Source organism: Desmodus rotundus, chromosome 13 (assembly GCF_022682495.2).
Source record: "Desmodus rotundus isolate HL8 chromosome 13, HLdesRot8A.1, whole genome shotgun sequence".
In the NCBI taxonomy this organism is placed as follows: domain Eukaryota; kingdom Metazoa; phylum Chordata; class Mammalia; order Chiroptera; family Phyllostomidae; genus Desmodus; species Desmodus rotundus.
This window is the reverse complement of record NC_071399.1, coordinates 1,229,786-1,256,394: the sequence shown is the minus strand read 5'-3', so window position 1 is coordinate 1,256,394 and position 26,609 is coordinate 1,229,786. Positions and strand designations below refer to the sequence as shown.

At 51.4% G+C, this 26,609-nt stretch overlaps 1 protein-coding gene across 1 annotated transcript in view; it reads left to right on the top strand.

Moving 5' to 3' along the window:
• Positions 1-26,609, top strand: part of CSMD1 (CUB and Sushi multiple domains 1) — a 1,050,215-nt gene that overhangs the window by 551,479 nt on the left and 472,127 nt on the right. Inside the window, exon 4 of the mRNA XM_053916503.2 lies at positions 17,645-17,839. Within this exon, the coding sequence (XP_053772478.1) occupies positions 17,645-17,839 (195 nt within the window). The remainder of the gene's footprint in view (positions 1-17,644; positions 17,840-26,609) is intronic.

Here is a 26,609-nt window from a genome sequence, read left to right as displayed (position 1 = left end):
AAACAGAAAACAGTGGGAGTCTCGGGTGAACTAAGACACGGGAGAGAGAAGGGTAATGCTCAGGTGGGGAGGCAGCCAGCGATGAGGGAGGGAGGGGGGTTGCTCCACGTTGGCGGTGGAAGCAGTTTCTAAGGAGAGGTCACCTGCCCACGGAGAAAGGAGATCACCGTGCAGGGTGCAAAGCCCAGAACCATTCCAGCCGTGTGTTTGTGAGGGATCTGGAATTTTCCATTGCCCTGTTGGATCTCTTTCTGACTGGTCCCAAGGATAGCCAGGGAGAAAGCCTCACGCAGAGGAAGCCAGGGCTCCCATGGGAGCCACCAGCATCACTGAGGGCAGAGTCCCCGGGCCCCTTCCTGCTTCACTGGCACGGGAGGACAGTGAGGCATCTCCAGTTCTTCCTGGCTCCTGGTCATCAGTGTGCACCTTCATTGTCCCCTGCGTACCTAAGGCAGGCAGGGAAGGGAGGAGGTTTCCATATTTAAACACAGTTTGCTGAGCAGATAAACCCTGGAGCAATCCCCGTTGTGTCTGGGATCCTGGCTTGCTTCGCTCCCCCGATCTTCCCTGTGTGTGCGGTTTGTGTGCACAGAGCCGGGCTCGCCTTTCTCCGCTGGAGGCGGGTGCTGTGGCTGTCAGAGGCCGGAGTGCGGTCCGCTCACTCCCCCTGCAAACGGGGTGGTGCGGCTTCGTTCCCGGAGGTGCCTTCCCATTGCAGCTCATCAAACACTCCCAGGTGTGCGGCCCTTTCTCTAAATAAGCACAGGACCACGGGGACTGTCCTGACACTCGGGTGCAAACCCCAGGGTCCCAGGTGTGGTTTCTTCTGGAGCCCCAGGGAGATGCGTGCTTGACCCACCTCCCCTTGGTTCAGTGTGTGCTTTCCACCGCAGGGGCAGGGGGCGCCCCCACACCCTAGGGGAAAGGCGTGCTCTGTCGCACTGTGGCTGGAACACCGTACTGTTTCACGCATGCATCCCACCTCCCGCAGCATTGAAGCCGGAACGCAGTTGCTGGCAGCGGAAAAAACGAGCTACTGTCCAGCGACATAAAGCTCATTCGAGTGCAGTTTGAATCAACGTTATGCCCTTTGCATAGATAAGGCAACACTCAACGAAATAAGAGCAAAATTCTCTCTTGCATCGGCCCATTTAGTCTCTAGCTGTTTGGCCAAACAAAGAATCTTTAGTGGTTGAGGGCCATAAACTCTTCCTAACCGACGGTGGCGTGGACGGACACCGGCCACATTCTGGTTGAGGGTCAAGGTCCAATCAGCCAAGGAGAATTGTTCCCAAAGAGTCAACTGCACTTGCCTTGTTTATGTCGTTTCGGGCTGTTGCTCTTCATAAGATGCTTCGATTGATTTCTGTCACTGGAATGTTCTTTGTGAATGTTGTCCGTGTGGTGGAATTTAAAAAGAAGAGAAAATCTGGGACTTTAAACCACGGAGCAGCGTTTAAAACTCGGCATGGTTTCTGTATTTCAGACTGTTGTCATCACTGGTTTTCCTCGTGTATTTCGGTCATCATTCCAAAGGGTCGTTTCTTTGTTCATTTTTGTGGTTTTGGTGGTTGTTCGTTTCTACTGAGTCGTTTACATGGATTTGATGCAAACCAAGCCTAAGTGTGTGGATGTGCTGCCTTAGGCCTGGCAGCTGGGACAGAAAGGAGGACCCCTGTCGGCCCTGTTCTCAGTGGACAAAGGCCCTGTGAGGGGCCGGGGGCTCAGCCACCACGCATGGCCTGCAGGTGACCGTGACCATAGCTGGGATGAGGAAGCTGGGTCCCCAGCAGGCCGGGCGTTTTCCCAGAGGAGACACTCGCTGCTCTGAGTCTAAGGCGGGGTCAGAACTTCGTGGGTGACAGGCTGGACGGCCCAGGGCCAGGGCCATGGACTGCAGCCTGGAGAGATGCGGTGCCGGAGACAGCAGGGGCCGGGCTGGGGAGCCACCCTCCACAGCAGCGGTCGCACAGGCGAGCGCACATGAGGAAGAAGGGGCCTGTCCCTGGGGCGCCTACTTCCTCGTGACCGGCACTCTGAGCTCTTTGATGGATGGCTCCATTCCGATGGCTCAGTGCGGACAGGGGTGGTGCGTCCGGGAAAAACACATCTTCCCACGGGTGGGTCTGGATAGGCTCCGGCCCGTCTGGCCTGCACCGTCCTGGGGTCCATCCCCGCAGGCCCGGGAAGGCAGGACGGGTCCTCCCACTGTCCTATCAGAGTCCCTTCTTATTCCTCTGGCCTCCAGGAGAGAACTGGCTCTCATCACCCTGCCCTTCAGTTCACTGACATCACCCTAACCCTCTTGCCCCTCTTCCTGCTCTGTGGTGGCCTCCGCTTGAATGGATGTGCCCAACTGGCCCCGGGACTCTCGATATGTGATGTTCTGTTGTTGCCACGGGACCCCGTGGGGGCAGCCTCGCCTCGCAACTCAGTGTTGGAGGCTGGAGCCAGCGCAGGTGGACGTCCCTCGGGTCAGAGTGGCCCTGGGGTCCGAGGGGCCCCACTGCCTTCCAGACCATCCTGAGTCGCCCTGGTCCACGGATGCAAGAAAATTGCCCATGAGCCCGATACAAAATTAGAGGAAGTGGAGAGAGAGAGCGAGAGCGAGGGAGGTGGATCTGGAGGCGGTCTGCTTGGGGAGACCAGAACCCCGGCAGCAAGAGTCTTGTCTGCCGGGGAAGCAAGTTGATGTTTCATTCTGCAGGCACACAGCTTGTCTGGTTGTGGCAAAAATTAAACAGTTTGGGACAAAAACAATTTATATTGAAAAGTAAGTCTGGCTGTCGAGAGAGAGGTTACGAAAGCAAAGAGATTTAGTACAGCTTTCCAAGTTGTAACTACGTAGAATTATCCGGAACTGACTCCACGCTCACACATACAGTGAGAGGCTATGCAACTTGATATAATCCATAGTAAATTTTAAAATGTGTTTGTTTACTATATATATATACATTTTATATGCTACACATTATATTTTTTCCCAGAAAAGGCCTCTGAAATTAGACCTTCCATGACAAAATGCAGTTGTTTTAGAAAATTTCATTCGTTGTTTGTCTTAGAAATTTACGTGGACGAAATAAATAAAACGCTGACCCATCAGGACCAATCCCTGCTGTCCTTCGCTGCCGTTTAATGTCACAGAGCTGCATCCCCTCTTTCTAAACACCCCAAATATTCTCAGGTGGATGTAGTATAAATCAGCAATTCCTTAGGTCCGAAGGATTTCGATCTTCGAAAGCTGGCATTTCCTTTGGCCCATGGTGTCCTTGCCCAGGTGGGTCCCCGCAGGCACAGGTGAGCGCAGGAGAGCCGCTGGCTGTGGCCTCCCCTGACCGGCTTCACCTTGATGTCAGTCACGGAGCAGATTTGCAGGCACAGCATCCTCCAGCCAACTGCCATTTTAATCCGCCAAACTCCGAAACAAGGGTAAACCCCGAAACAAGGGTAAACCCCGCGGCCCACGGGTCACTTCCGTGTCCTTCTACACCGAGGTCAGGAAGCCCTTCTCCGTCCCGCCCCCGAGCTGTGCGCTGTTCTGCGAGGTGCCGCATCAGCCAATGCCGTGCCTTTGCTGCCTCCTTAATGTGGAGGCGGGGACGTCCCCTCCACAACAAAGCGAGGAAGGTAACACAAGGAGCAAACCACACACAGATGGCATGTGCTCCGCTCTACTTAATCGCAGCGGGTATTATGGAATTAATTTTTGCTTTTGCTTTGCTTTTCAATAGATGCGTGTCTTATCTCTTTCCTCCACACTTCAGTGAGAAGCTTATGTTTTGTTTTGTTATCGCAAATGTTCAACATACCGAAAGGGAGCCGGGGGTTTTCATTCCTTCCGGTCTCGTCACCTCGCCGCAGGGTGCGTGATCAGTGACTCCCTGTTGTCTGTCATTGTCCCATGGCCACCTTCCTGACCTCAGAGCCCCGAGTGGTCCCAGGTAAATAGAATGATGTGAACGGCTGTGATGTGAGTTTCGCTTGCGTTTCTATGTGAGGGGTGGGTACTTCCCAACTTCCTCACTCACAACCCCCGACTGTGTGGCCGCAGCGACGCGCAGGCACAGTGCCGCTCATGCCTTGGGGATGCCACGCCACCCCACACCCGCCCGGCGTGAGGCCCAGTCCAGACGCCCTGAGTGACGTCCTCCAGTGTCCTTTCCTTTGTCACCACGGCAGCCCTCACTCCTTCTCTCCCCAGGACTCGGCTTCTTCCTTTTCGATCAGCAGCAGGAGTGTTAGCACTTCTCCCACATCAGCATGGAGACCCCATGGCTGAGCGACATGTCCCTCCCCCCAGGTCAGTATAGCCCAGAAAGTGAGGCTTTCGGGAGGAGACAATCCAGGCGTAACGGGGACACACACCTGCACGTTTTTATTTAAAGGCTGACACATTATTAACCTTGTCTGTCACCTTCCCTGGGTCTGCCTGCACTCACGTGAGTCACTTCGCACTCGGCGTGTCTGAGAACACGGGGCGCGGTCCAGGCTGTTGTTTGAGTCGCTGTCCCCTGCCCATTCCATGCCAGGTCACGGAGGTTCAGAATGACAACTGTGGTGGATTCTCTGTATTCGTACAAGGATTTTAATTGTCCCAGCTTTTCAGCCTGGCCGCCCCCTTCCACTAGTTGATGCCATGAGATTTGATCAGCCCTCCGGTATCATGCCACCGTTTCAAGAAACGGCACACATAGTCTGGCTGTGCCTTGTCATATCTGACCCTCAAAAGGCAAGCGAGTTTCCGCGTGGGCTTTGAAGCTGCAGAGGAGTCTCCAGAGGTGCCGCTGTCCCCACAAGGCTTTGTCTGCGGGAGGCCTGCAGCTCTCAGGGCAGCCTCTCTACAGGACCACTGCCCGCGGCTCTTTCTCCTCCTTCCTTGCCTTTTCCCCTCACTCTCCCTTTCAGCAAGATGCCAGGACTCAGGCCCCCATACTTCCACCCCTGCTGGGGGGATTCTGTAGCTTGGCTCGCATCCCTCCCTCCACGTCCGTCTTTCTTTCCCTCCCGAGCTCGTGAGCGCTGATTACTGAAATGTTGTGGATCGACTGAAGTCTTCCGCAAAGGCAGGCTTCCACTGATTCCTGGGCTACTAGCGATTCTCTTTGGGAGGCAGGGCCTTTCCAAAAAAAATGCGTTCGACAGGGCATTTTAGGTGACGTCTCTGAATTCCACGTCCTGGGAACTCAGACCTGTGCACCTTCATTGATGCATTCCTGTGTGGATCCTTTCCTCGCTAAGTAGGTTACGGAGTCTCCAGGCGTTCTGAAGCTCTGTTGCAGCGGCCGTGGGTGGGAGGATGAATCAGAGCGACGCCTTCTGCTCTCCGCCAGCTGAATTCCAGGGGGAGGGGGCAGCCGTTAGCCAGCCCACAAAGTGACTTAAAATAGTAACAGCGCCAGAAAGAAACCACACCATGATGTGGCAGAAAGTGCCGGAAGGCAGGAAGGGAGTTATTTCAGGTCAGCTGAACAGCAGAGGCTTCTAGAAGGAGAGACAAGGGGCCTGAGACGTGAGCCATGGGTAGAGTCCTGTCGAGGTCTAGGGGAGGGTTCAGACGGGCCTTATCCTAGCTGAGGTGGCGCACTGGTGACGGATGGGGCGGGGTAGCTCCATGTTGTCTGGAAGGGCCCTGGAGGCAGCCTGTGTGGCTGAGGCCCCAGGACCTCCCAGGGAGGTGTCAGGGTCGGGGTTGGGGATGGATGACTTCATGTGGGCACTGCCGTCCCCCTGTAAGGAGTGTGAGGTGTACTCCAGACACAAGAGGGGGACACTGGGCATTTTCACCAGGGAAGCGCCTGATCTGACTTCAGTTGTGAAATGCCCCCTCCAGGCTGTGTGTGAAATACACAGTCAAGTGCACAGGATCAGGAGAGGAACGTGGAAGGGGCTGTTACCGTGGATTAGGACAAAAGGGGTGGCATGAATTCAAGGTCGCGGCCAAAGAGGTGCCGAGAAGGGGCTGGGGATAAGGTGCAGCTCTGCGTAATTTTGGGAACGAGCAGCATCTATAAGACTCGGGGCACAGAATCCTACAGAGGCACCGCGCTCTGGCTGACGAGTTGTTTGCTCTTCCTCCATGGTGTCCAGGCCAGTTGTGCGGAGGCCACTCTGCATGTGCAGGAGGAAAACATGGGGATTGACCACGGCAGTGCTGGGAGCCAGGTTTGTCCCTGGACAAGCAGGAGGTGACAGATGAGCAGGAAGAGGGGGCTACAGTGGCCGAGTGGTCATGGGTTGGCGTGGGACACGTCCTGACCTCCTGTCTGGTTTACTGTGCAGACGTTCACCTGTAGACACACTTAGAGATACACCTGCCCACTGCAGTCAGTGTTCACACGTCTGTTTTGCTTGCTCTACTATCTGTGACTCCTGAGAAGCAATGACTCCCGGGGGCAATGGGCACACCCAGCTTCTAGGCCTCGGCTGCTAATGTCATTATCCAACAAGAGGAACCAGGGCTCCTTGGACAAGTAGCTGGTTCCAGGATGGGACAGGAAATACATGTAACATGAGCCGGGCATGCCTGGTTGTCCTGAAAGTTGGCAAGTGCTCAAGGACAGGAGGAAGGGAGGGAGGCAGGAAGGAAGGAACAAAAGGGGAAAGGAAAGAAAGGAAGATGACCACAATGATGAAGGCACATCAAAAGGACACAGAAGACAACTGAATGGAGACACGTCCTCACACTCCTTATGTGCGGCTGCCTGTAGTTACTTCCTTCCAAAGGGCATAGGACAGAAAGAAGGAAAAGAAGAGACACAGGCTGGCTTGCTCTGCACACGGTGGGGAAGCCTGACACTCTCCCTGAGTGGTCACCAACAGAGCCTTGTCCCGCCAATGACCTGTCCCCTTGCTGTGACGTGCTGCAAACGACCCTCTCTGTCTGCATTCTGCCTCCCAACCACCCTGTGGCCTCCTTCCACTGAGAGGAAAACGTCACACAAATTCCATCGCTGGACTATCTGTGGTCACACTCAAGCCATCAAGGTCTTCAAAAGCTGGGGCGTCCAGGAAACTGTGACAGTCAGGAGACGGGGACAGAGAGGGGACCAACAATGCACCGGGGCGCCCTGGGGGAGTCACAGCAGAGAAGGAGGCCGTCAGGTAAACACTGAGAAAGCTCAGCTGGACTTTCATTAATGATAATGTCTGGGGATTTTTTTCCGGAATGTTTCCTGCACACACAAGATCGTTCTGCGAGCACAGGAAGGGCCGTTCCCACGGGCTGTGGACGGAGGACCCCACTGTGCACAGAGAGTACCAGCCCGTGTCTCTCCGGCCTCCTCACTTCCATCCCGGGTGCCCGGCGCTGCTGTTCAGGTTGTCTCTGACGGTCATTAGCGACAGAGTGAACCAGGAAGCAATTGCTCCCGAGCAGCAGGCAGCGTGCAGGCCGCACGTGCCCCGCGAGGAGGTCACAGTGCGGACGCAGGATGCTCTCACGTGAGCAGGGCTCCAGCCGGGGTCCAGGGTCCGAGAGCCCGTTCTCAAAGTGTAGGGATTTCTAGATTAAAGGCATACATAATTCTGCTTCCATGGATCCCAGATGTTCTTTTATTTGTCAACTCTAGAGCCAAACAATACCCATCGGGGAAGTTTCTGGAATGAGGAGACAGCACGGGGTCTTAGCAAGATGAGGTAGAGCTGGCAAGCAGCTTCCATCTTGGACTTGACCCCTTCTTCCCTCCTTCTTGTCACCTTCGCTGCAGGGTCTAATCAGAATTCAGTGGAACAACACAGAAAATGTTCTACAAATAGAGTTGCTCACCTCCCCCCCTCCACCCCGTCTGAGAACTGAGAAGCTTAAATCTATAGAGACGTATAGATATGTAAATCTCTCTATATATGGTAAACACACACACATATGGAGAGAGATTTTTGAACAAAACAGAAATAGTCTTCATCTTCTAAATCAATTTGCTACGTCCCCGAGTTCCTCGCTACAGCGGATTTGTTCAGAACAACAGTAGGTCTCCGGGAGTCAGAACGAGCCGAAGTCTGCAAATCATCTGCCCTGCTAGCACGTGACAGAAAAGCATGTTCTACCATTTGCAAAGGACTCTCTTTCTAATAAAGCTTGAGCTATTTATGTGAATTCAATCACAGAAAAAGCTTTTAGGTTCAAATGAATATGAAAATCATAAATTAGTAATAGACCCACGCCTGGTAAACTTCAACTGCTTGTGGCCATAACTTTAATTCCAGACTATTTTTAGAAGGTGACCGCCAGCCCAGAGAAGAAAAATGGAATCAGGACAGACTGAGTGGCAGCCAAGAACCTATTAATTAGAAAAAAGACAACACTGCGTAACTTTTATAAATTGTTAAACTCCTTTTATCATTTTCCATACAAATATGCCTGAAAATGAGAAGGGATGTTAAAGTTAACACCAGCCATACATCTAAATAAAGTTATAGAGCCATTTTGTCAGATGAGATACACTTTCCCGTACAGGAGTCTAATACACTTGGTCTGAATTGCTCATATGTGCATTTTCCTATGCAATTATGAGACACGCACACACGTGTGTGAGTATGTGTGTGTGTGTGTGTGCCTGAGTACAGCCTGAATATCCTAATTGTTTAAAGAAAACCGGCGAAGTGAGCAGAGCCCGGAGCATGAAAGAGAAGGGTGCAGATGCTAGCGAGCCGTCCCTCAGGGTGTCTGAAGATCGCCTCCCGTGAGCGGCTGTGTCTCTGTGTTGAACAGGCCAGACTCCTGGGTTACCTCTTTAAAGCTGCTGCTGCTCTCATCTGCTTCCTGAAGGCCATCTGCCCTTGGCCCAAGTCCCCTTGAAGAGCATGGATGCTCTTCGGTTTGGTTCATCTGAGAGCATGCTCACTGAGGGTGCGTGGGGCCCGACGCTGCTGGTGCCTGTGGGCCCGGCAGGCCCCTCACCTCTGCAGCTCCGCCAGGGGCTCCAGCGGTTACCAGTGCCCAGAGATCAGCTGGGAGGGGCCGGCGCAGATTCAATGGCAGCATCCCTGGAACACATCCTTCATGCCCGGGCAGCCCAGCCCAGCCAGGATCTTCTTCCTTGGATGCAGCTGGGAGAAATAAGGCTTCATGTTGTCCCTGCTGTTTCTAATCCAGTCAGTGCCCAGCTTCTCCCCCAGGGCTGGGCACCCCGCTCCGGCCCTCTGCCTGGCCCGGTCCGGGACGCAGGGACAGTGACAGGTGTCCCGCAGAAAGGCCCCCACTCCCTCCATCGCCAGCCACCTTTCTGTTATCCCTCCCCAGCCTGCTGAGTGCAAAGATTTTTCATGACAGCTTTTCTTGTAAAAACCCTGCAGGGTTAGGTATAATGGTGGAATCGTTCCATGGGAAATCAAAATAAACGGCGCCTCAGCTTTGAACTCAGCATTCAGTGCGAGTGGTCTCAGGCCGCACGGTGGGAAAAAAGAAGAGTTCAGCATTCGGTTTGCACAGGGTTTAGCGCTGGAAGCGCTCGCCTGACACCTTCTGCAGGAATCTCCATGGTCAGAGAGAGTGACCGTGTCTAAGGGGACATCGGTCCAGGCGTCTAACAGGGGGCCCTGGTGCTGGGGACGCTGTGGCCTCTCTCATTCAGGACAACACAGGGGCCACCCTGAACCCAGTGCTCCTGTAGAAGGCCGGGGCTTCTGTCCTGACCGCTGTTCGAAGTCTCTGTCCACTCCCTCTCCCCGCCCTGTCCCCGAGGCCGGGAACCCTCACACCCAGATCTCTGTGTGAGGAGGCCCTTCCCAGGGGCCGTCCCTGGAGAGGAAACTGAGACCTAGGTGAGCAACGTTCCCGGGGCTCAGCCCACCCGAGGTCTAGTCACAGGGCACGTGGTCTGACCGCCCACAGCTCTTGTCCTCCCCCAGGTGGCCGCCAGCCAGGGCTGCACCTGCAGGCAGGTCAGCTGCGCCCCTCGATGGTCAAGGATCTCCAAGGGTGGGGTACAGAGAGGTGACAGGCACTTCAGGGACGCCCATTTGCGAGCCATTCTCAGGGGCCATGTTCCCATACCACCTGATGGCCATTGCCTTGAGGGCCTCTTTTTCATCAATTTAATGTGTTTTAAACTTTTTTAGCACAGGAAGGTAAATCCAACCTCTGATACTTCAACAGAAGGGAGAGGATGATAGTGAGGGGGTTTTTTTTGTTTGTTTGTTTCACTTTTATTTTATTTTTTAACCTGGATCACCACATCAGCCGTGATGTAGAAAGAGTTTAGAATTGTTTCCTGGAATCAATCGAACTCAGTCTGTTCACTGCCCCTGGTGGGGGTAACGGGCTCTCTCACTTTTGGAGTGGACGGTGCTTGTTACAAGTGTCCTTCTTACGGGAAGGCCATGCCGTAGGGCACAGGCGGCAAACACGAGGCCCGCGGGCCGAGTCCGGCCTCCACCTTGTTTTATCCGGCCTGGCGCCTTGTTTCTACCCGGTGGCAGCTCCAAGCTTTCCCTTAACTGTTAAGGAGCAGTTACACTTACACAGTCCTAAAGTTACATGTGTCCCTTTGAAGGCAACCGGGAGGCCGACGTGGCCCCAGGTGACAATGAGTCTGACGCCCCCGCCTCAGAGGGCCTACAGCACGCTGGGCTCGGGGCGGGGGCCCCAGAGCTTCTGCGTTGTCCCCAGCGCCCTCGTTCTCATTCGGTAAGCCGCTCTCCAGAGGGCTTCCGTCGTAGGATTTAAACATCCTCTTCAGATTTTAGAAATACTTTCCCTTATCTTTGTATAAATATTGAGACACAGGTAATCAGCTGAACGTCAGTTTGTCGAGTGGGAGTTTACTTTTGAGGACAAGGGAGAAAGGCGGCCATAAACAGGTGTACGTCTGTCTATCCATCGCTCACGACGGAGTGTGCGACCTACCACATGGCTGAGCAGGTGCACCTGACGTGGTGAGTGTGCGAGCAGCCGCCTTCCTGGTAGTTCCTCCAACCCTGAGCAGCTCGCCTTGGCCGTTCCCTGTCGTTGTGTCCGTTCTGCGGGGCGCCCCTCACCTCACACCGAGTCGTCTGCCCGTGATGTCGCCACACCTGCTCTGCTGCGCATTTTCTCAGCGTGCTTCCCGGGCTCTCTGTTGGGTCTCGCTCTTCACGTTTTCGCCATTATTTTCTATTTTAGTTCAGGATTCCTCCCCCATTACATCCAGGTTCGCCAGGAGATGTAAATCTGGACCCTCGATTTCTTTTGTAATGTTTTACACTAACTCCACGGACACACTTCCAGTCGGCGGGGTCTCAGCAGCCCTTCTGATCCCCAGCTGTTGTCTTCCACGGAGCATCCACTCCACGGAGACTATTGTTTCCCACTATCTGCGTCCCATCGCGTCGGGGCTGGTCACGCCGTGTGGGCACGTTCCCTTCCTCCCTGGGGCACTGGCTTTCAGTTCCTCCCAAGGCTGCTCTTTCCTCCTCAGCGGCTGCTTCCTGACGCCGCACCTCCTGTTTCTGTCACAGCTTTGCAATCAGCTCGTGTCTGGACTAATGAATGCCTGGGGTGTCTGAGCTGGCAAAGGCCGGCTACCCCGCCTGGCTCCACACAGTCACGGCCAAGGCTGCCGTGATGTAGAGATCCAAGTCCACGGAAGGGTCAGCTGGAGCAGGGGACGAGCAAGGCCGCGGGGCTCCCCGCGGGCCGCGACTGCACTGCTGACCCTCCCAGGGTCACTTCACGTCGTCAAAATCATTTTGTCGCTGGCAAGTGTGAGCTCCCACTTCTCAGAGCTTGTCATGCTCTCATAGCCATTCAGAATCTTCGGTAAATCTGGTCTATAGATTTCCAATCGTTTTGCCAGCTGGCTTTTTGGCTGATGTTAGCTTTGTTACCCAGTCCCTCCTGATGGCCTTTCTCCCGTCCTGCAAATTACCTGCAGGGTGTGAAACGTATTTTTCAAGAGCCAGGTGATAATTTTGCCCTCAGATTTACACGAGATAACATCACAGTCCTCCCAAATCCTTAGATCAAAGCTCTATTGGGAACACTGGAGATTTGATAGCATCTTATTATTATTTCTTCTGATGTCGACAACACTTTCAGAAATATTTTTATTGTCGTGCGAAGACTGGGCATGCTGGGTGTGCCGTGTCCAGCCCTGCCAGCAGGGTTTACCAGCTGCGTGGCCGTGGGGACATGGCCTAACCTCGCTGTGCCCTGGTGTCCTGCTCTATAACACGGGGATCGCGCCCCTACTTCCTTCGTGTTGCATTAATGTGCGTACACCACCTAGAACAGCGTCGAGCTCGTAACCTGGTAGCTGTCACTCATTGTCACTACCACAGCGCAGCTCAGACAAGGTGGCTGAAGAAAGACCGAGCTGTCCTCCTCGCTCTCTTTCCATTGTCATGACTATCCCAACTTTAGTGATGCTATTGGCACTAACGGGCTTCCTTTAGTTTTGTTTTTTCTGAAACTGGTGTATGTTAGAATAGTATTCCTTTGCCCTTTTACACATGTCTGATTTCCCGACAGTTTTCACGGTGCCCTGGAACCAGAGAGAGAAATTGAAGTTCGCTAGTGTATACAAGTACGTATTCTGTTCCAAGTGCCCCGCTCACAGAGCCATCCGTATTATCTTGTTTATGTCCCACAACAAACCCATCGGTGGGTTTCATTTTTCCGTTCCCTTTGCAAGTCGTAGGCTTGGAGATTTAAGGAGTCTGCCCGGTGGTGTGCAGGCTGTCTCCGGCACAGGAACAGGCATGTGTGACCCCGCATCTGACCTGCAGAGCCCACCGGGCTCTGTGCCTTTCCGTGAGCACTGGCCACCGTTCAATCCCTCCTGTAAAAATTGCCTTTCCCTCTGCAGTTGGCCGAAGCTGCTGCTTTTCCCCTTTAAATACACTCCGAGCGCCTCCTCTTGCAGCGGCCCTTCCCCTGGGACTTTTCAAGCAGCGTTTCTGTTCCCCGTCTCCCGGCCTGGTGGGTGAGAACAGACTCGGGAGGGGTGGCGCTGGGGAAGTGGCTCCCACCGAGAAGTCCTCACCGCTTCGTCACGGACCTGCTGTCTCAGCATCCCCTGCACCCACTGGCCGCTCTCAGAGCAGACAGAGAATAGCTGTCGGGTTTCAACCCGTGAAAATCTGATTTGTACAGTGTTCCCGAAAGTCACACAGTCAGATTTCTCTAGTTCCTCCTGAGGGCTGCGGGGTGAGGGGAACACAGGCAAACACCTGTGGATAAGCAGGGCTCAAGTGCCCGACAACGTCTGCGAACTCTTATTTCCCTGAGCTGCTGTGAGACCCACAGAGAGCGTGACCCTCACCCTGGGGACCCGGATTCCCGACCCGGCCGTGGAGACGCTGTGCTCGCTCCCCTTCGGGAGAAATTCAGACTTCTGTTTGCTCGCCTTTCGTCCCGTTTCGTAATGAATATTAATGCCACGTCTTATTTTAGTATCGTGTTTTCCCTTTCTCCCGGACAAGTTGTCGATGGCCATTTCATCGGTCGGCAGTTGGGTTGGGGGTTTGTGAGGCCGTAGCCTGGTTCAGCCCCGGAGCTGTGGCCCTCCCACTCGCTCAGAGTGTGTGCCAGGGTGGGGGGTTCGGGGTGGGAAGAGGGAGCTGCGTGCCTGTAATTAGAATGGCAGCCGCGGTGGGAGCCCTGGCACCCAGGCTTGGCTCCCTGAGGTCGGATGGAAACCTGCCACCCGAGTCCCCTTCCAGAAATCCTTTCACATGACCGCCCACACGCCTGCCCTGCGTGCAGAAGCCCCGGCCCAGAGAAGAATTCTTTCCTTGAAGCATTTGTGGGAAAGGGTGGAAATGACTTCGGGGGAGGATGAGGGGGGAGTAAAAGTAGAGGGCAAGTCAGCGCTGCGAGTATTTGCTGAATACTTGACGTGAGCTCATCGCTGTGGGGGCACGAAGGGGGAGTCGCTAGCTTCAGGGAACGGGTTAAAAATGTTACTCGAAATGAAATTGGCAGAAATGACAATTGGGTGGAACTTACTCTCTTTAAATGACCTTTTCCAGCCACTGAATCTCGCGTGTGAGTAACAGTCACATCTAAGAAATCCGTCTTTACATAGACCTACAATCATTTTCATCTATTTTTCCCAATGGAGGGTTTTCTGATCGTTTCTAAAATAAAACTGCTACTGTTTTTACAATATTATGGGTATATTTGCTGTTTTGTGTTTGCTACCGAAATAAGTATTTTAATTTATTCTCAGTTATTTCTTTTTGCTTGTTGACATCGATCACATTAAAATTTTAATTTCTTTCTCAAAAAATTGGTTGAAAAGAAAAATCTTCATTGCCTGAATCATAAATATCTCTTTCTGCTAACAATCAGTGATTTTGAACTTTATACATTGATTTTTAATCACTTCCCATTTGTTAAATTATTTTACTTTTAAAATTCTTAAATTCTTTTTAAGCCCCTGAGGCCCGTTTACATTTTTAGCCAAATGTCAGGGGGAAAATGTGACTTAAAGTTATAATTTGTTACTGATTCATTGTTTCCAAAATGTTTATTTTGTCCCACTGTTTTTGGAGAAACTTTTTTGATTTTCTCTGTCCCCGCCCAGCTATTAAATATGTAAATCTTAGTTATTACACAAACGCTCTATCTGGAATGCACGACACACTTTACATGAACATTTATAATGGTCGTGTAGCGGATTCATGTTAGCAAGGCCGTGCTCAGAGCTGGACATTATTCTGGATGTCGTGGGGACAGACATGAACAGATGCCCCTCCCCCGCCCCGCGAGCAGGTCCAGGGGTAGAGCAGAGGCCGTTGGCTGCGGTGCCCCCGGAGGACAGAGTGACACAGAGCGGATATTGGGACACCTGTGTCCTCCGCTCCAGTCCTCACACCACACCATGGAGAGTAAATACCGGTGAGGACATGCTTTTACTAAGTAACGGAGCCGAGGAGGGTCGGAGAGGAGACGTGGACCCCGTTCTTTCCATCCAGTGCCACTGACTGCTGAAAGTGAGGCCGTTCAAAAGGTGCTAAGTCTGGGGTCAGCGCTTTTCAAATTGTGATATAACTGTGAAGATGTCAAGGTAAAGACCAGTCTGTGGACAGGAACGAAGAAGGAGACCTTCCCCTGGTCTGAGAAGCCGGGGGTGGTTTGCGGAGGAAAGGGAGGCCGAGGTGGCCCCGGAAAGAGAGATGGCCATCACCGCTGTGCAGACTTGCAGGGCAGGGAGAGCGCAGCCGGCCGCTGATTGCTGTGACAGGTGCGAGCCGCCCCCGCTGCCCCCGGAGAAGGGTCATCAGTGCCATCAGTGCCATCAGTGCCAGTCTGAGATCCGACGTTAACCGCAGGCGCAGGCAGCCGCTCCAGTCATTGCTAGTTCCACGCCGGCACCATTCATCTCACAATCTACGTCATTTCCTGTTCACGGTAGCGTTCCTGGCTTGACGGCACAGAGTGGCAGAAATCGTGTTGCTTTCCGAACTTTTCATTTGTCTACATTCCCAAATATGACATCAAACTCTGTTCAAAGTTTTAAGACACAGATTTTTTTCCCCCAAAAGGCTTATCCTACTCAGGGGGGCCCTTGTTTTCAGAAATGATATTTTCTTCTCAAAAATTTTGAAGTTAGTACAATTTCTCGCCTCCTGGCAATATCGCTGCAGAGTTAGGTTTTACGCATTGTTATCCTCCACTCTTGTTTAAGTGTGTTACGTGGACTGAACACGCCACGGGGAGATGTCGGTCCACGTGCCACCCGTAACTGGTGGTCTGCTTCACGTTTCGTGTTTTTGCTGCGGTGAGCTTTCTGTACGCCAGTCTGTGCTAAAGATAGATAAGTTTTTTAAAGTCACTTCTTTCTCTTTTCAGTAGGACAATGGCTAGAAAAGTTCAGCAGGCTGCACTCAGTCTCCAGAATGCTCGTTTGTTTATCCAGTGACGAAAGCGATCACTTGTCGCCATCATCAATAGCAGGTTTTAAGATATTTTACAGATTTATAGTGACAGCTCTCATCTTTGGGGAAATTTATCTGGACCCAGAGTATAGTAAGTTGTTCTTTCTGGTAAGAAGTATTACAAACTGTTCATGAAAAAGAAGAAAGGCCCTTACAGAAGGGAGGGGTGTGTTAGTTCCAGATGCTCCCAGACAAGGAAGAAAAACACCAGTGGCCTTCACCCCCCCACGTCCACCTCTCTCCATGTCTCTGGTGCGCGCTCAGGATGCAGCATCTCGGCCCGAAGGTCTGAAGCGCTCGCTGAGCCTGAAAAGTAATTGGCCCCCAGGCAGAGTTGAAACTCGACTTGGGAAATCATAGGCAGTTAAAGGTGACAACACTTAAAATGTTCATAAATGACATTTTTAAAGGACTTATTGACTTCGAAATTATGAATACGGTGTTGTACAAAGAATCCCCTTTTATAAAAGAAGCAAAGACGATTGTAAACCAAACTTAACTATGTTCCATTGTGTCTCAAACAGGTTTTTGTTGATTGTTTTCAGACAACATTTTTTAAAAATAGAGCTGAACACACTTTGGCTCCGTAAATAGTGGTTTCATAAATGTGTCAATTATATTCAGCATCTAACCAGTAGCACTATTTCATTCTGTGTTCCTACAGAGCTTGCTTTGTCCATAATTAATGGCATAAAAAATAATTTTAGAAATACTGAGCTTCCCTCTCATTCCACTGGGAAAGGTCTGTCTCTTTTTTAGTTTATTAATAAACAAAACAAAAAAAACTGCACCATACTATACATATATATCAAGCTACACTTGATACCCGTGTAAACATTGGATACAGACAAAAGATAATGTTATTCACTTGGAAATTCTTCTTTGTTTGGAAGTCATTCCTTTTTAAACGGTAGGACCCTTAGTTCATTTGAATCCCACGTGATAGTGGCCGGTGTACTAGAGACACACTAAATTTAAACCAGGAGCGTCGAGGCAATAGCTCACAGTCATCACCTTTCTCTATTCAACCTCATGTGCATCAATTAAGTGGAAAAGTGTGTTTTCTCAGTGGGGATGGTAGATCGATTAGGTTTCAAGGTCGTTGAATTAGGCAGAGAATCGTAGCAGCACGAAACTTGAGGCGGTCAGGAAGGGCGGGGCTCACGGCCGTCTCAGCGAAATGCAGGTGCACACGGTATCCTATGGTTACAACTGACGGTCGAGACTCAGCTGTGAATCAGACACTAGACGTGCACAGAACCCTCCAGAAGGCTCCGGATAAAGCAGGGGGGCATTTTTATTAAAAGCCGATAGATGAGCGGATGATCTTTCATCTTTTCTTCCTCCTGTTTATCCATCAAACCTCGATTACGCACTGGTTGGGGGTGGGCACCAGGCCGTGCTGGTCCAGACTCAACATGGCATGGACACCCATCGATGCTTCTCGCCCGTTCGCATCCATCTGCACCCTCCTCTGGTCCATGAGGCTGGCTGCAGACTCACCACCAGAGGAGTAACCTAGACTAGGGCACTGGCTCTGCGCGGAACGGTATTTTCCCCTCTCATCAAAACGCATCATTTATACTTTAATTTCTTTTACCAAAGTACTGAATTGCTGATGTAAAACATGAATACACTTCTCTGTTCAGTTTTTAGGCTATATTAAACAACTTTTGTGCTAGATTTGCTAGTTTTAATACTTCAAAGGTGGTGCGAGTTTTGTGCCACAGACTGCTGTTAATAGGAAGCTGTCCTTTACCTTTTCCTTCTTTTCTTTTTCCTGCAGTGTTGCCGAGCCACACCTGCGGGAACCCAGGGGAAATCCTAAAGGGAGTCCTCCACGGAACAAGGTTCAACATCGGAGACAAAATCCGGTACAGCTGTCTCTCCGGCTACGTCTTGGAAGGCCACGCGATCCTGACCTGCATCGTCAGCCCCGGGAACGGTGCCTCCTGGGACTTCCCAGCCCCATTCTGCAGAGGTAGGTGCTGCGCAGGAGGGTGCCTGGGAACGCACACCTGCTCCAGGTGACTGGCTCTGGAGCTGACATCGCACATTTCCCAGTGGTGACACAGGATCCGTCCTGCTGGGTCTTCCCAGGTCAGCTCATTATTCTGTTCCCAAAGGACGTATTCCACGTCACCTAGGAAACAAGTATAGATACGGTCCTTAAGTATCCGAACTGGTCTCGAACTCCGTGAACTTCTGCACCGCGCGTTGTCTCTCGTTGCACTAGTCTAAGTTTTAGTATACACCTTTATGCCCATCTGGATTTGATAGCTGCTTTTTCTTTTTCCCATTAAAAATGACAAATACCCCTGGTAATTAAAATTCGCATTTTAAGGGCTCTTGCAATGCTCCTCAGACTTCGGAAAGGAAGCGATCGCAAAGGAACGTGCTGTTACTCGAAGTGCTCAGCGTCTGAGTCGGCATACGGTTAGGACGACTGCTCCCAAAGCCCCGTGAGGTTTAGCCTTTTCTATAACGTTAATTTTACTGATTAAAAAGCTCTAGGAAAGAGCTTGTTTTGATTCTTAGTTTTTGACTTTATTAAGAAAAATTCATCTTACAATTTCAAAAATGAAAGCATTGCTAACATTTATTAAGGTCTTCAGGCAATGCCTGAAAATGTGCAAGTGCTTTACTGGAATCATGTTATTGAATTCTCACAACCTACGGAAATAGTAATTATTGACACTTTTTAACAGATAAACACATTTTTAATACGTAAAGTTTACAGAGGTAAAATGAGTGACAATTCAAGTTCGCGCCTGACTTTTTCTGTATCTTTTTATTTTCTAATTACAGTTTTTAGTCAGTATTACCTGTGTTAGTTTCAGAGGCACAGCAACGTGGTTAGAAAGTCACGTACTTTCCAGAGTGGCCCCCCGCTGGACCACCTTCTCACACCACACACAGGAATAAACTCAGCGTGGATTAAGGAGTTAAATGTGAGGCTCGAAACCATACATCTCCCAGAAGAAAACGTAAGCACTGCAATCTCAGACGTGTCTCCTAGCCGTGCTGTTTCTGATATCTCTCCTTGGGCAAGGGAAGTGAAAGAAAAAATAAGCAAACAAAACTGCAGCAAAATTTTTTAAATGCACAGCAAAGCAAACATCAACAAAACGAAAAGACAACTGAATGGATGGAGAAGATTTCCGCCAATGATACATCCGATATGGGATTAATATCCAAAATTTATAAAGAGCTCAGACGACTTCACAGCAGAGAAGCAAACGAAAGGCGGCAGAACCCCCGGACCGACCCTGCTCGGCGTCTGACTTTCAATCCACGCCCGTAACCGGCAGACTCGAAGCCTTGTTGTGAGTGATCGTGCAGCGGCGGGCGATTTTCATCAGCACGTTTCTGGATCAGTCCATGCTGTTCAAGGAACACTTTTCTAGCTTTGCATGTTGAACGTTGCAGTCTCGTGGGGTCACCTGATGGTGACTATGTCAGGAATGGCATGTCACCTCTGTGACTCCCACCGCGGCTGGCCAGCAGTTTTGATGACTTATCATGGGCCAGGTGTGACTCGGATGCACTCAGTCCTCACAAGCAGGCAATGTACTCAGGATTCATTGTACGAGGGAGGAATCTGGGGGTGAGCCAGGACACGGTCGTCAGAGCCTGCACCTACCATGTTCAGAGGAGTCCCTCGTCCTGGAGAAATTCCTGCTCTGCGTGCCGTCCGTTCCAAATGTCCTTCATCCTTCCCGAAGGGCTCATTTCCCGTGCATGGTCCTGGGGCCTGTTACATCTCTCGGTTTTTTTCTCCCTTACTGCTATTAATTGTTTTCCAGATCTAGTAGCAAAAAGTGTCCCAAAGTCCACACTTCTGTCCCATTTCCCCTATCTTTCCATAGATTCCCCTCAACTAACTAATCGATCCTATTTAAAGTCACTGCCATGGGCAGGCCCTGCACGTACCCTTTCGTCCTTATTTCCACCACCATTTCCATGGCGGCCCCGTCCCCTCTGGAGGGGCGTTGGAGTTACCTTGGCTTCGGTCTCCACTGTTGCCCATGTGTGACCTTTACTCTCACACTGACTCACGCCCATTCCCGCCCCCGTGTTCTGTTTGGTTACTTGTTTCCTCCCCCTGAACCTCCTTTGGGTGTGTTACATGAGCTCCAGGTCGGGACTCTCAGCTCCCCCACCCACCACGCCCCACTCCCGATTCATTGTCCCCCACACACACCTTCATGGGGACCTCTCCTCTCTCCACCACACAACATCAGCGACTCACCACGAATTCAGTGCACACGCGTCCACGTGGCCACGGACATGCGCCATAGTGATCCGCTAGACAGTCCCGTTTCCTCTGTCGGCGTCCCCGGCAGGAGTGCGGCTTCTCTCCTCACACGCCCAGCTGTGCGGGGGCTCACCTGCGCTGGCTTTGCCGAAGCCCCTGCCCCCCCTTCCATCGCTGTGTCCCGAGGCCCTTCTGCTGGCCCAGCGTCCACACTGCGGACACGAGCAAACACGGACCAGAGGTGTTTTATTTTGTTTGTTTTCCCCTGAGAGGTCTTCACCAGCGTGCCTCGGTGCCTAACTCCGAACTCTTGCCCACTTTTCCTGTTAACACGGTTGACCTTTCACCTTAGAGCCGTAAATCTTCCACGTTCATCAGTTTCACACTTAACCCCAAATTTCAGTCCTTTCTTACCATTGCAGCCCTTGTTTAAATTTTGATGAAGAAAAATGGCCCTTTGGTTTAAATCATTTATGTTGTTGCTATTTTACATTTTACCTTGATGTCTTCGAGTTAACCGCACTAGTTGGTAGCCTTGCAGGAGACAACGTACCGTCATAAAAACGTTGTACCTGCGTCCTGGACTCCTCTCCGTGTGAAACGGAGCCCAACCTACAGCTGTCCCTCCCGCCCAATGTCGGCCCCTGTCCGGAAACGGAATCATGGGAGATGCGGAGTGTCAAATAACGAGTCATAGACTCGACACATTACTAAAACTAAGTATCAACAGTAAGTAGGACAGCTTCCCTTTTTAACTCTTTTTTTCTAATTATCATTTACTGTTTTGAGAGAGAGAGGGATGGAGAGAAAGAGGAAGGGACGGACACACAGATGGAGGCACTAATTTGCTGTTCCCCTTATCGATGCACCACTGGTTGACTCTTCCATGTGCCCTGACCAGGGATCAAGCCCGAGACCTGTCAGGATGATCTCGGGATGATGCTCTAACCAGCTGAGCTACCGGCCGGGCTGCAGCAGCTTCTTTTCTGCTCAGACTTCCCCCCGGGGGGGAGGGGTTCTTCTTAATGGATCAATCTTTCCTAATCCCACCGTTACACACCTTATAAAGCCAAAGTATGTACAACACTAAGGTCCCCACCTTTCCTATTCTATCACCAACGTATTAAACCTCAACTGTATCAAGATGCTTTTGTCCTGATACTTTTCTTCTCTATTACAGGTTATGGAATGTATGCTTAGATGTTGCTTTATCTGATGCTTGGGCTACTAAGATTTCAAAGGACATTAAATTAGATAGAATTATTTCATGGACCCAGGTTGAAAGCTGTGCCACTCTTAGTCACTGATTTGGAAACTGGATCATAAAGAAAAAAATCATTGATCTTATTCTTACGAATGCACAGATGTTTGCAAGAGACAGAAATGAATTTCAGCAATATAAGCTTAGATATTTTACAAAAATGAAATGAGTGTATTCTCTGCTTCTCCCACGTTCTAGTGACTTAGTCCCAGGAATCACATGAGGTTACTTCCCAACAGCATCCCTGACGAGAGCACCACTCACTCACTCTCTCCTTTACACGGTGTTGTGCTGGGGTGGAATGACTGACATCTGATTTGAGGGGTGGTGTTAGCCCGCAGGGTGATGCCGAGGTGCGCCTGTCATCTCTGGAGTCATGATGCCCTTTAAAGAAACGTGATGTAATTCTACATTCGATGCATTCAACACATAACAAAGTGGGAGGGCAGCCGGCTCTATGTAACACGAGTTTCTTTAAATGGCAGACCAGCATCGAACTGACCTCGTGCAAGGATGAGCATTCAATTTTGTTCTGGAGGCATAATACTTTCATCCCTCATTTATCCTTGCGTCTTCACCTCAGTGTCTACATCCTCCTGAATTTTTCCTCATTATTGTGGACTGTCCCTGTTGTCCCTGCAGCCTCGGCACAGATTTACTGTTTCCGTACCTGCAGGGACGGCGTGAGCTTCGAGGAGAAATATGAAAGGGGACGGAGGCGCTGGGCGGATTCAAGGACAGGCGCTCTCGCTCGGGGTTGGAGTGCCTTCCCCCTTCGCTCTGTTTCCCAACTTTACTGTTGAATCGCAAAGACCATAATGCCAGAGGCCAGGGTCTTTCGCAAATCACCTTGAGCTCCAGGTTGCTGCAGGGCCATCGGGGATCAAGTCCGAAAGAAGAGTGTTCTCCTTGTGTGGAAAATGCGAAGGTGGGCCGCTGTCTCGGGCTGATCAGACAAGAAGGTGGGAAGAAAGGAGGTAAGGATCTGTATTAGGAAAACACGCCTCTAAAAGAAACCTACTATCGGGCCCAAAGAAATCCCCACGCAGTTGTCCTTCTCTGGCATCGGCCCACGCAGGGTGCATTTCCCGCCTATCATCTCCCTTTGGAGACCATTTCACTCCGACTCGCCTCCTGGGCCACGTTCTTGTCAGAGTGTGGTCTCCTGTCTGCTGCCGTATTCTACCCACGTGATCACTCAGGAACCACGTGGCCGTTTGGGCCGGGAGCCGTTGCTGGGCCTGGAGAGGCGGCACCTGGAAGGATGATCGGATGCTGCAGGAGACGCGCACGCTGGGAAGCAGCCAGCTCTCAACACATGCGATTCCACGCCAGCCAGAGACCCACGCTCTCTTCCCTTCCCTGACGCCACCTTCCCGTGGCCCTACCTTCTTCAGTGGTGGAAGATTCGTGTTTGCAAAGGAGGCCTCAGAAATAATTCTCAACAGCAATGGCAGAGCGGAGACCCTACATTTGGACATCCCCAACTACACGCTGTCCTAAATAGCATTTCTACGTATTGGGCACGTCACATGCCAGCCTGGATTAGCACGGTGTGCGTGACCCCCATGAACTCCCACAGAAGGGTGTCAAAGGTCACACGCACATGATGTCGCTGCATAGACACGCCGAAGCCGTAAATGCACGGCCCTGCTTGTCCCTCGGATCACCGTGAAACGTGTGCAGGGACGGTGGCAGCACCCTTGTGACAAGGGAGGAGCTAAATATACATTTGCTGACATCTGCAAGTCAGGGCGCAGGCAGCATAATGGGACAGCTGCACTGCTAACTGTAGCATCCTGCGTGCACTGAGCTCCGTTCAGTCGGCGTAGTGCATGCAGGTGGTTGCAACGGTTCCCATGGGAACGCCCACACCGTCATGTGACAGACGCTTCCGTGCCCTTGAACCTTTTCCGTGGGGTTTTGTCATTAGTGTCGGAAACCGACTCACGTTCTTCTCTGTTGCTTTCTCAATTCTGAATTTTTTTTAATTGACATCTTTCTATGAGTTTTAATGTCCTGATATCACTCTGATTTTCCATGTCTTGCTTCTCTTGATGTCATTTAGATTTCTATGTATTATCTTTATAAATTTAAATAACACACTTGACCTTTGGGCCCTGTTTCTGTAATTCCCCGCACCATCCCTTGCCTCCCGCCACATCTGATGCCCCCGGCATGGCCTCTGCTCTTCCAGAACGGCTTCTAATCCCTCCTCCTCCTGCGTTCGCTCGGCCGCAACAGAACTCTTGTAATGCTGACGTCGTTAACGTTTATGTTTTATTCTGTCATCATAGTTAAGTCCTTCTGAACACGCCTGAGGGCTGCTTGTGAAGCTGGAAAGCAGTGCGCAACATGGATACTCCGGTGACTGCGACAACATTGCTTAGCCCGCGGCCAGGGGTTCGGCCTGTAGTGGACCGCCCTCCCTGAGAGTGGAGGACCGCAGTCCCCGAACACTTGTAGTTCCAGTGAGCTCCTTCACAGCCTCGGCGACTCAAGTGATGCCACGGAGCTGCTGTCTTTCTATGGCCAGGGCGTTCCCCGGTTAGGGAGCGACTAGCAATTCAAACATAGGTGTATAGTCCCTCTCTCTCTCTCTGTACACACACACGATACACACATGTACATATGTGCATGTATATTGCCCGTACAGTATACACACACACACGTGTGTGTGTGTGTGTGTGTGTACCATGGGTTTCCAACTTTTTGGCGTCTCTGGGCCACACTGGAACAAGAAGAGTTGCCTTGGGCCACACATTAAAGTACACAAACACTAATGAACACTGATGAGCAAAGAAAGGTTTTAAGTGAATTGGTGATCTTGGGTGGGGCCGCATGCACAGCCGTCCTGGGCCCAGGCGGCCCGCGGGCCACGGGGCGAACACCCCGCCAGCACAGCGTCACATGCAGGAAAAGCAAACATTTGAGAAGATGCTGTCCTCAGTGTTCACGTGAAGATTCGGTGGAATGACAGAGAGGGTCAGCAAGGTGCTGGAGGGAAGAGGGACGGCTGTCTCAGTGCTTTCTGTGCATGCAAATGGTTTCCACTGAGCACTGAGTGGGACCGCCTCTGGGGACTTGGCGGACGGGGTAGCCTCGTGGATTTAAAACGAAAATCTCTATCCGTACACTTGGCCCCACGGAGCACCGAGCCCAAAGAGGGCTGTTTCGGCTACAGACGGCTTGCTGAAGCTGTGTCTGTACAGACTAAGCTGCCCTTGGAGAAAACGGGAAAAGCCGTCCATGCCCCAGCCCACCGGTCCCCCCGGGGAAGGGGCTGCTTTGCGTCCATTAGAGCTCCAACCCTGTGCCTGTCTGAACGCTGCATTTACGGTCCAGACTCATCTAATCGTTCAAAATGCGTCATCCCCATTATGTGACAGTTTTACAGAACATGGGATGTGGCGGCTGTTCGGCACCTTTTTAAAGGATTGACTGATTTTACCCATTTCGAGGCAGTTGCATATTCTCGGAAGAATTAGTGACAGTTAGCAGAAGGGTCAAGAGCCACCAAATGAAGAACCAGAGCATCTCAGTAGCACCTGTGACAAACACACAAATGACACGCGTGTGCTCACGCTTCAGTCACAGCTGTCTAAAGCCGCAAATTTCTTTAATTGACAAGCCTTACGCGATGTGACGGGAAATGACAATATGGCACTTGCTGATGCTTTATGAGATGTTGCTTGAAGTTTTTTAATGGCAGGCGCTCTGCTGCTAGTGAGGAGGGGAAGGGGAAGCCTAGAAGACAGCGTCGACGGAGGGAGAAGGGCGAGAAGCCACACCGAGTGAGGGTGCTTGTAAATCCTGCAAAGTGAGGACAGCTGTGGCCCCACCGGCCATGTAGCGGAAGGGGCTCTGCAAAGTGACTCTCCAGGGAGCTGGCCTGTTGGGGCCAAGCGGTGCACAGGGAGATCCGCTGGGACCATCTTCGTAGGGGGAACCTGGCTCTAAATTAAGCTGCAATAGCTTTAGACAGTTTAGTTTAAGCACTTTTCTCGCACGCTGGGCTATAAACAATGCTAATGTAAATCAGCAAAACTGGAAAAAGAATCACTAAAGCTAGACGTCGACAGGAGACGGTAGTCAATCTGGTTCCCCCATTTCACATCTTCACGACGCCGCGGGCTTTCCGCCAAGCACTTCTTTTCTACTGGCTCACGAAGTGCAATCTTGGAAGGAGTTTAAACACGATCCTGAGTGCTTCTGTGCCGATTGTTTTCCATTTGGGGAGTCAATTCGCGGTTGCGTCCTGCAAAGGTATTCCACGCAGGTACTGTATTCGGTTGCAGTGCCGAAACCCACCAGTGCAGGTCGCTGGTTTTCGCTGTGCTGGGCAGCAGAGGAAGCGCTGAGCAGCCAGGACTCTGTCACACACGGTCCGGCTTCATGTCGTCCCAGCTGGGACACCTGGGACACTCTATTTTGTGACAGAGCCTCGGGTTCCGAAGCTGCTAAACTGAGCTGATACCATTTTTAGTGTCTCAGGCCTGGCACGGGTTTGGTGAGATGCTCCAGATCGGTGGTGACTGTCCCTGTTTTACTCCTAGTCATCGACGAGCTGGCGCGGAGTGAGAACAGGGGCCAAGAGACCAACCCCCCCTCTACGGTGGTCTCAGAGGCTAAAGCCGGAGGGCGGTGCCCCTTCGTCTATCTCCTTTGTTGGTGTTACAACGGCAATGTTTCACTTTTAGCCGACGGCACTTCATTCTCCATATCCTCAAAATTATACAAATTAATAGTATTTCTCTCCCCATAATTTAACATACTGAGCGTTTCCAGTGTTTGCTTCTGCACATAATGCTATAATTAGTATCTCTGTATGTATAGCATTGTTTTCCTCTTCTATTTAATTATTTCCTAAGAATGCAATTGTAGGAGTGTTCTTTGTGCTTTGCAAACTCCAGGCTGCACGTATTCCAGCACAATTACTCTCGGTTTTGATGTACTTCCTTTTAATTTGTGAGAAGTCAGTAGCATTAGAATGACACCCTCAAGTTGCTTTAACGGTCCCTTAGTTTCCGGGGGATACGTCTGCTTAGCGTCTGTGCTCACGCATTGCTTCTGGAAGGAAGCATCTTCCAGGGACCTGGGAGGCATCAGACAGGCTCATCAACAAGGGCAGCAAACACTTCTGTTGAGGGTTACCTAGTGGATACTCTGTGCCTTTCTAGCCGCACGGCGTCTACTTCTGTGCCTTTCTAGCTGCACGGCGTCTACTTCTGC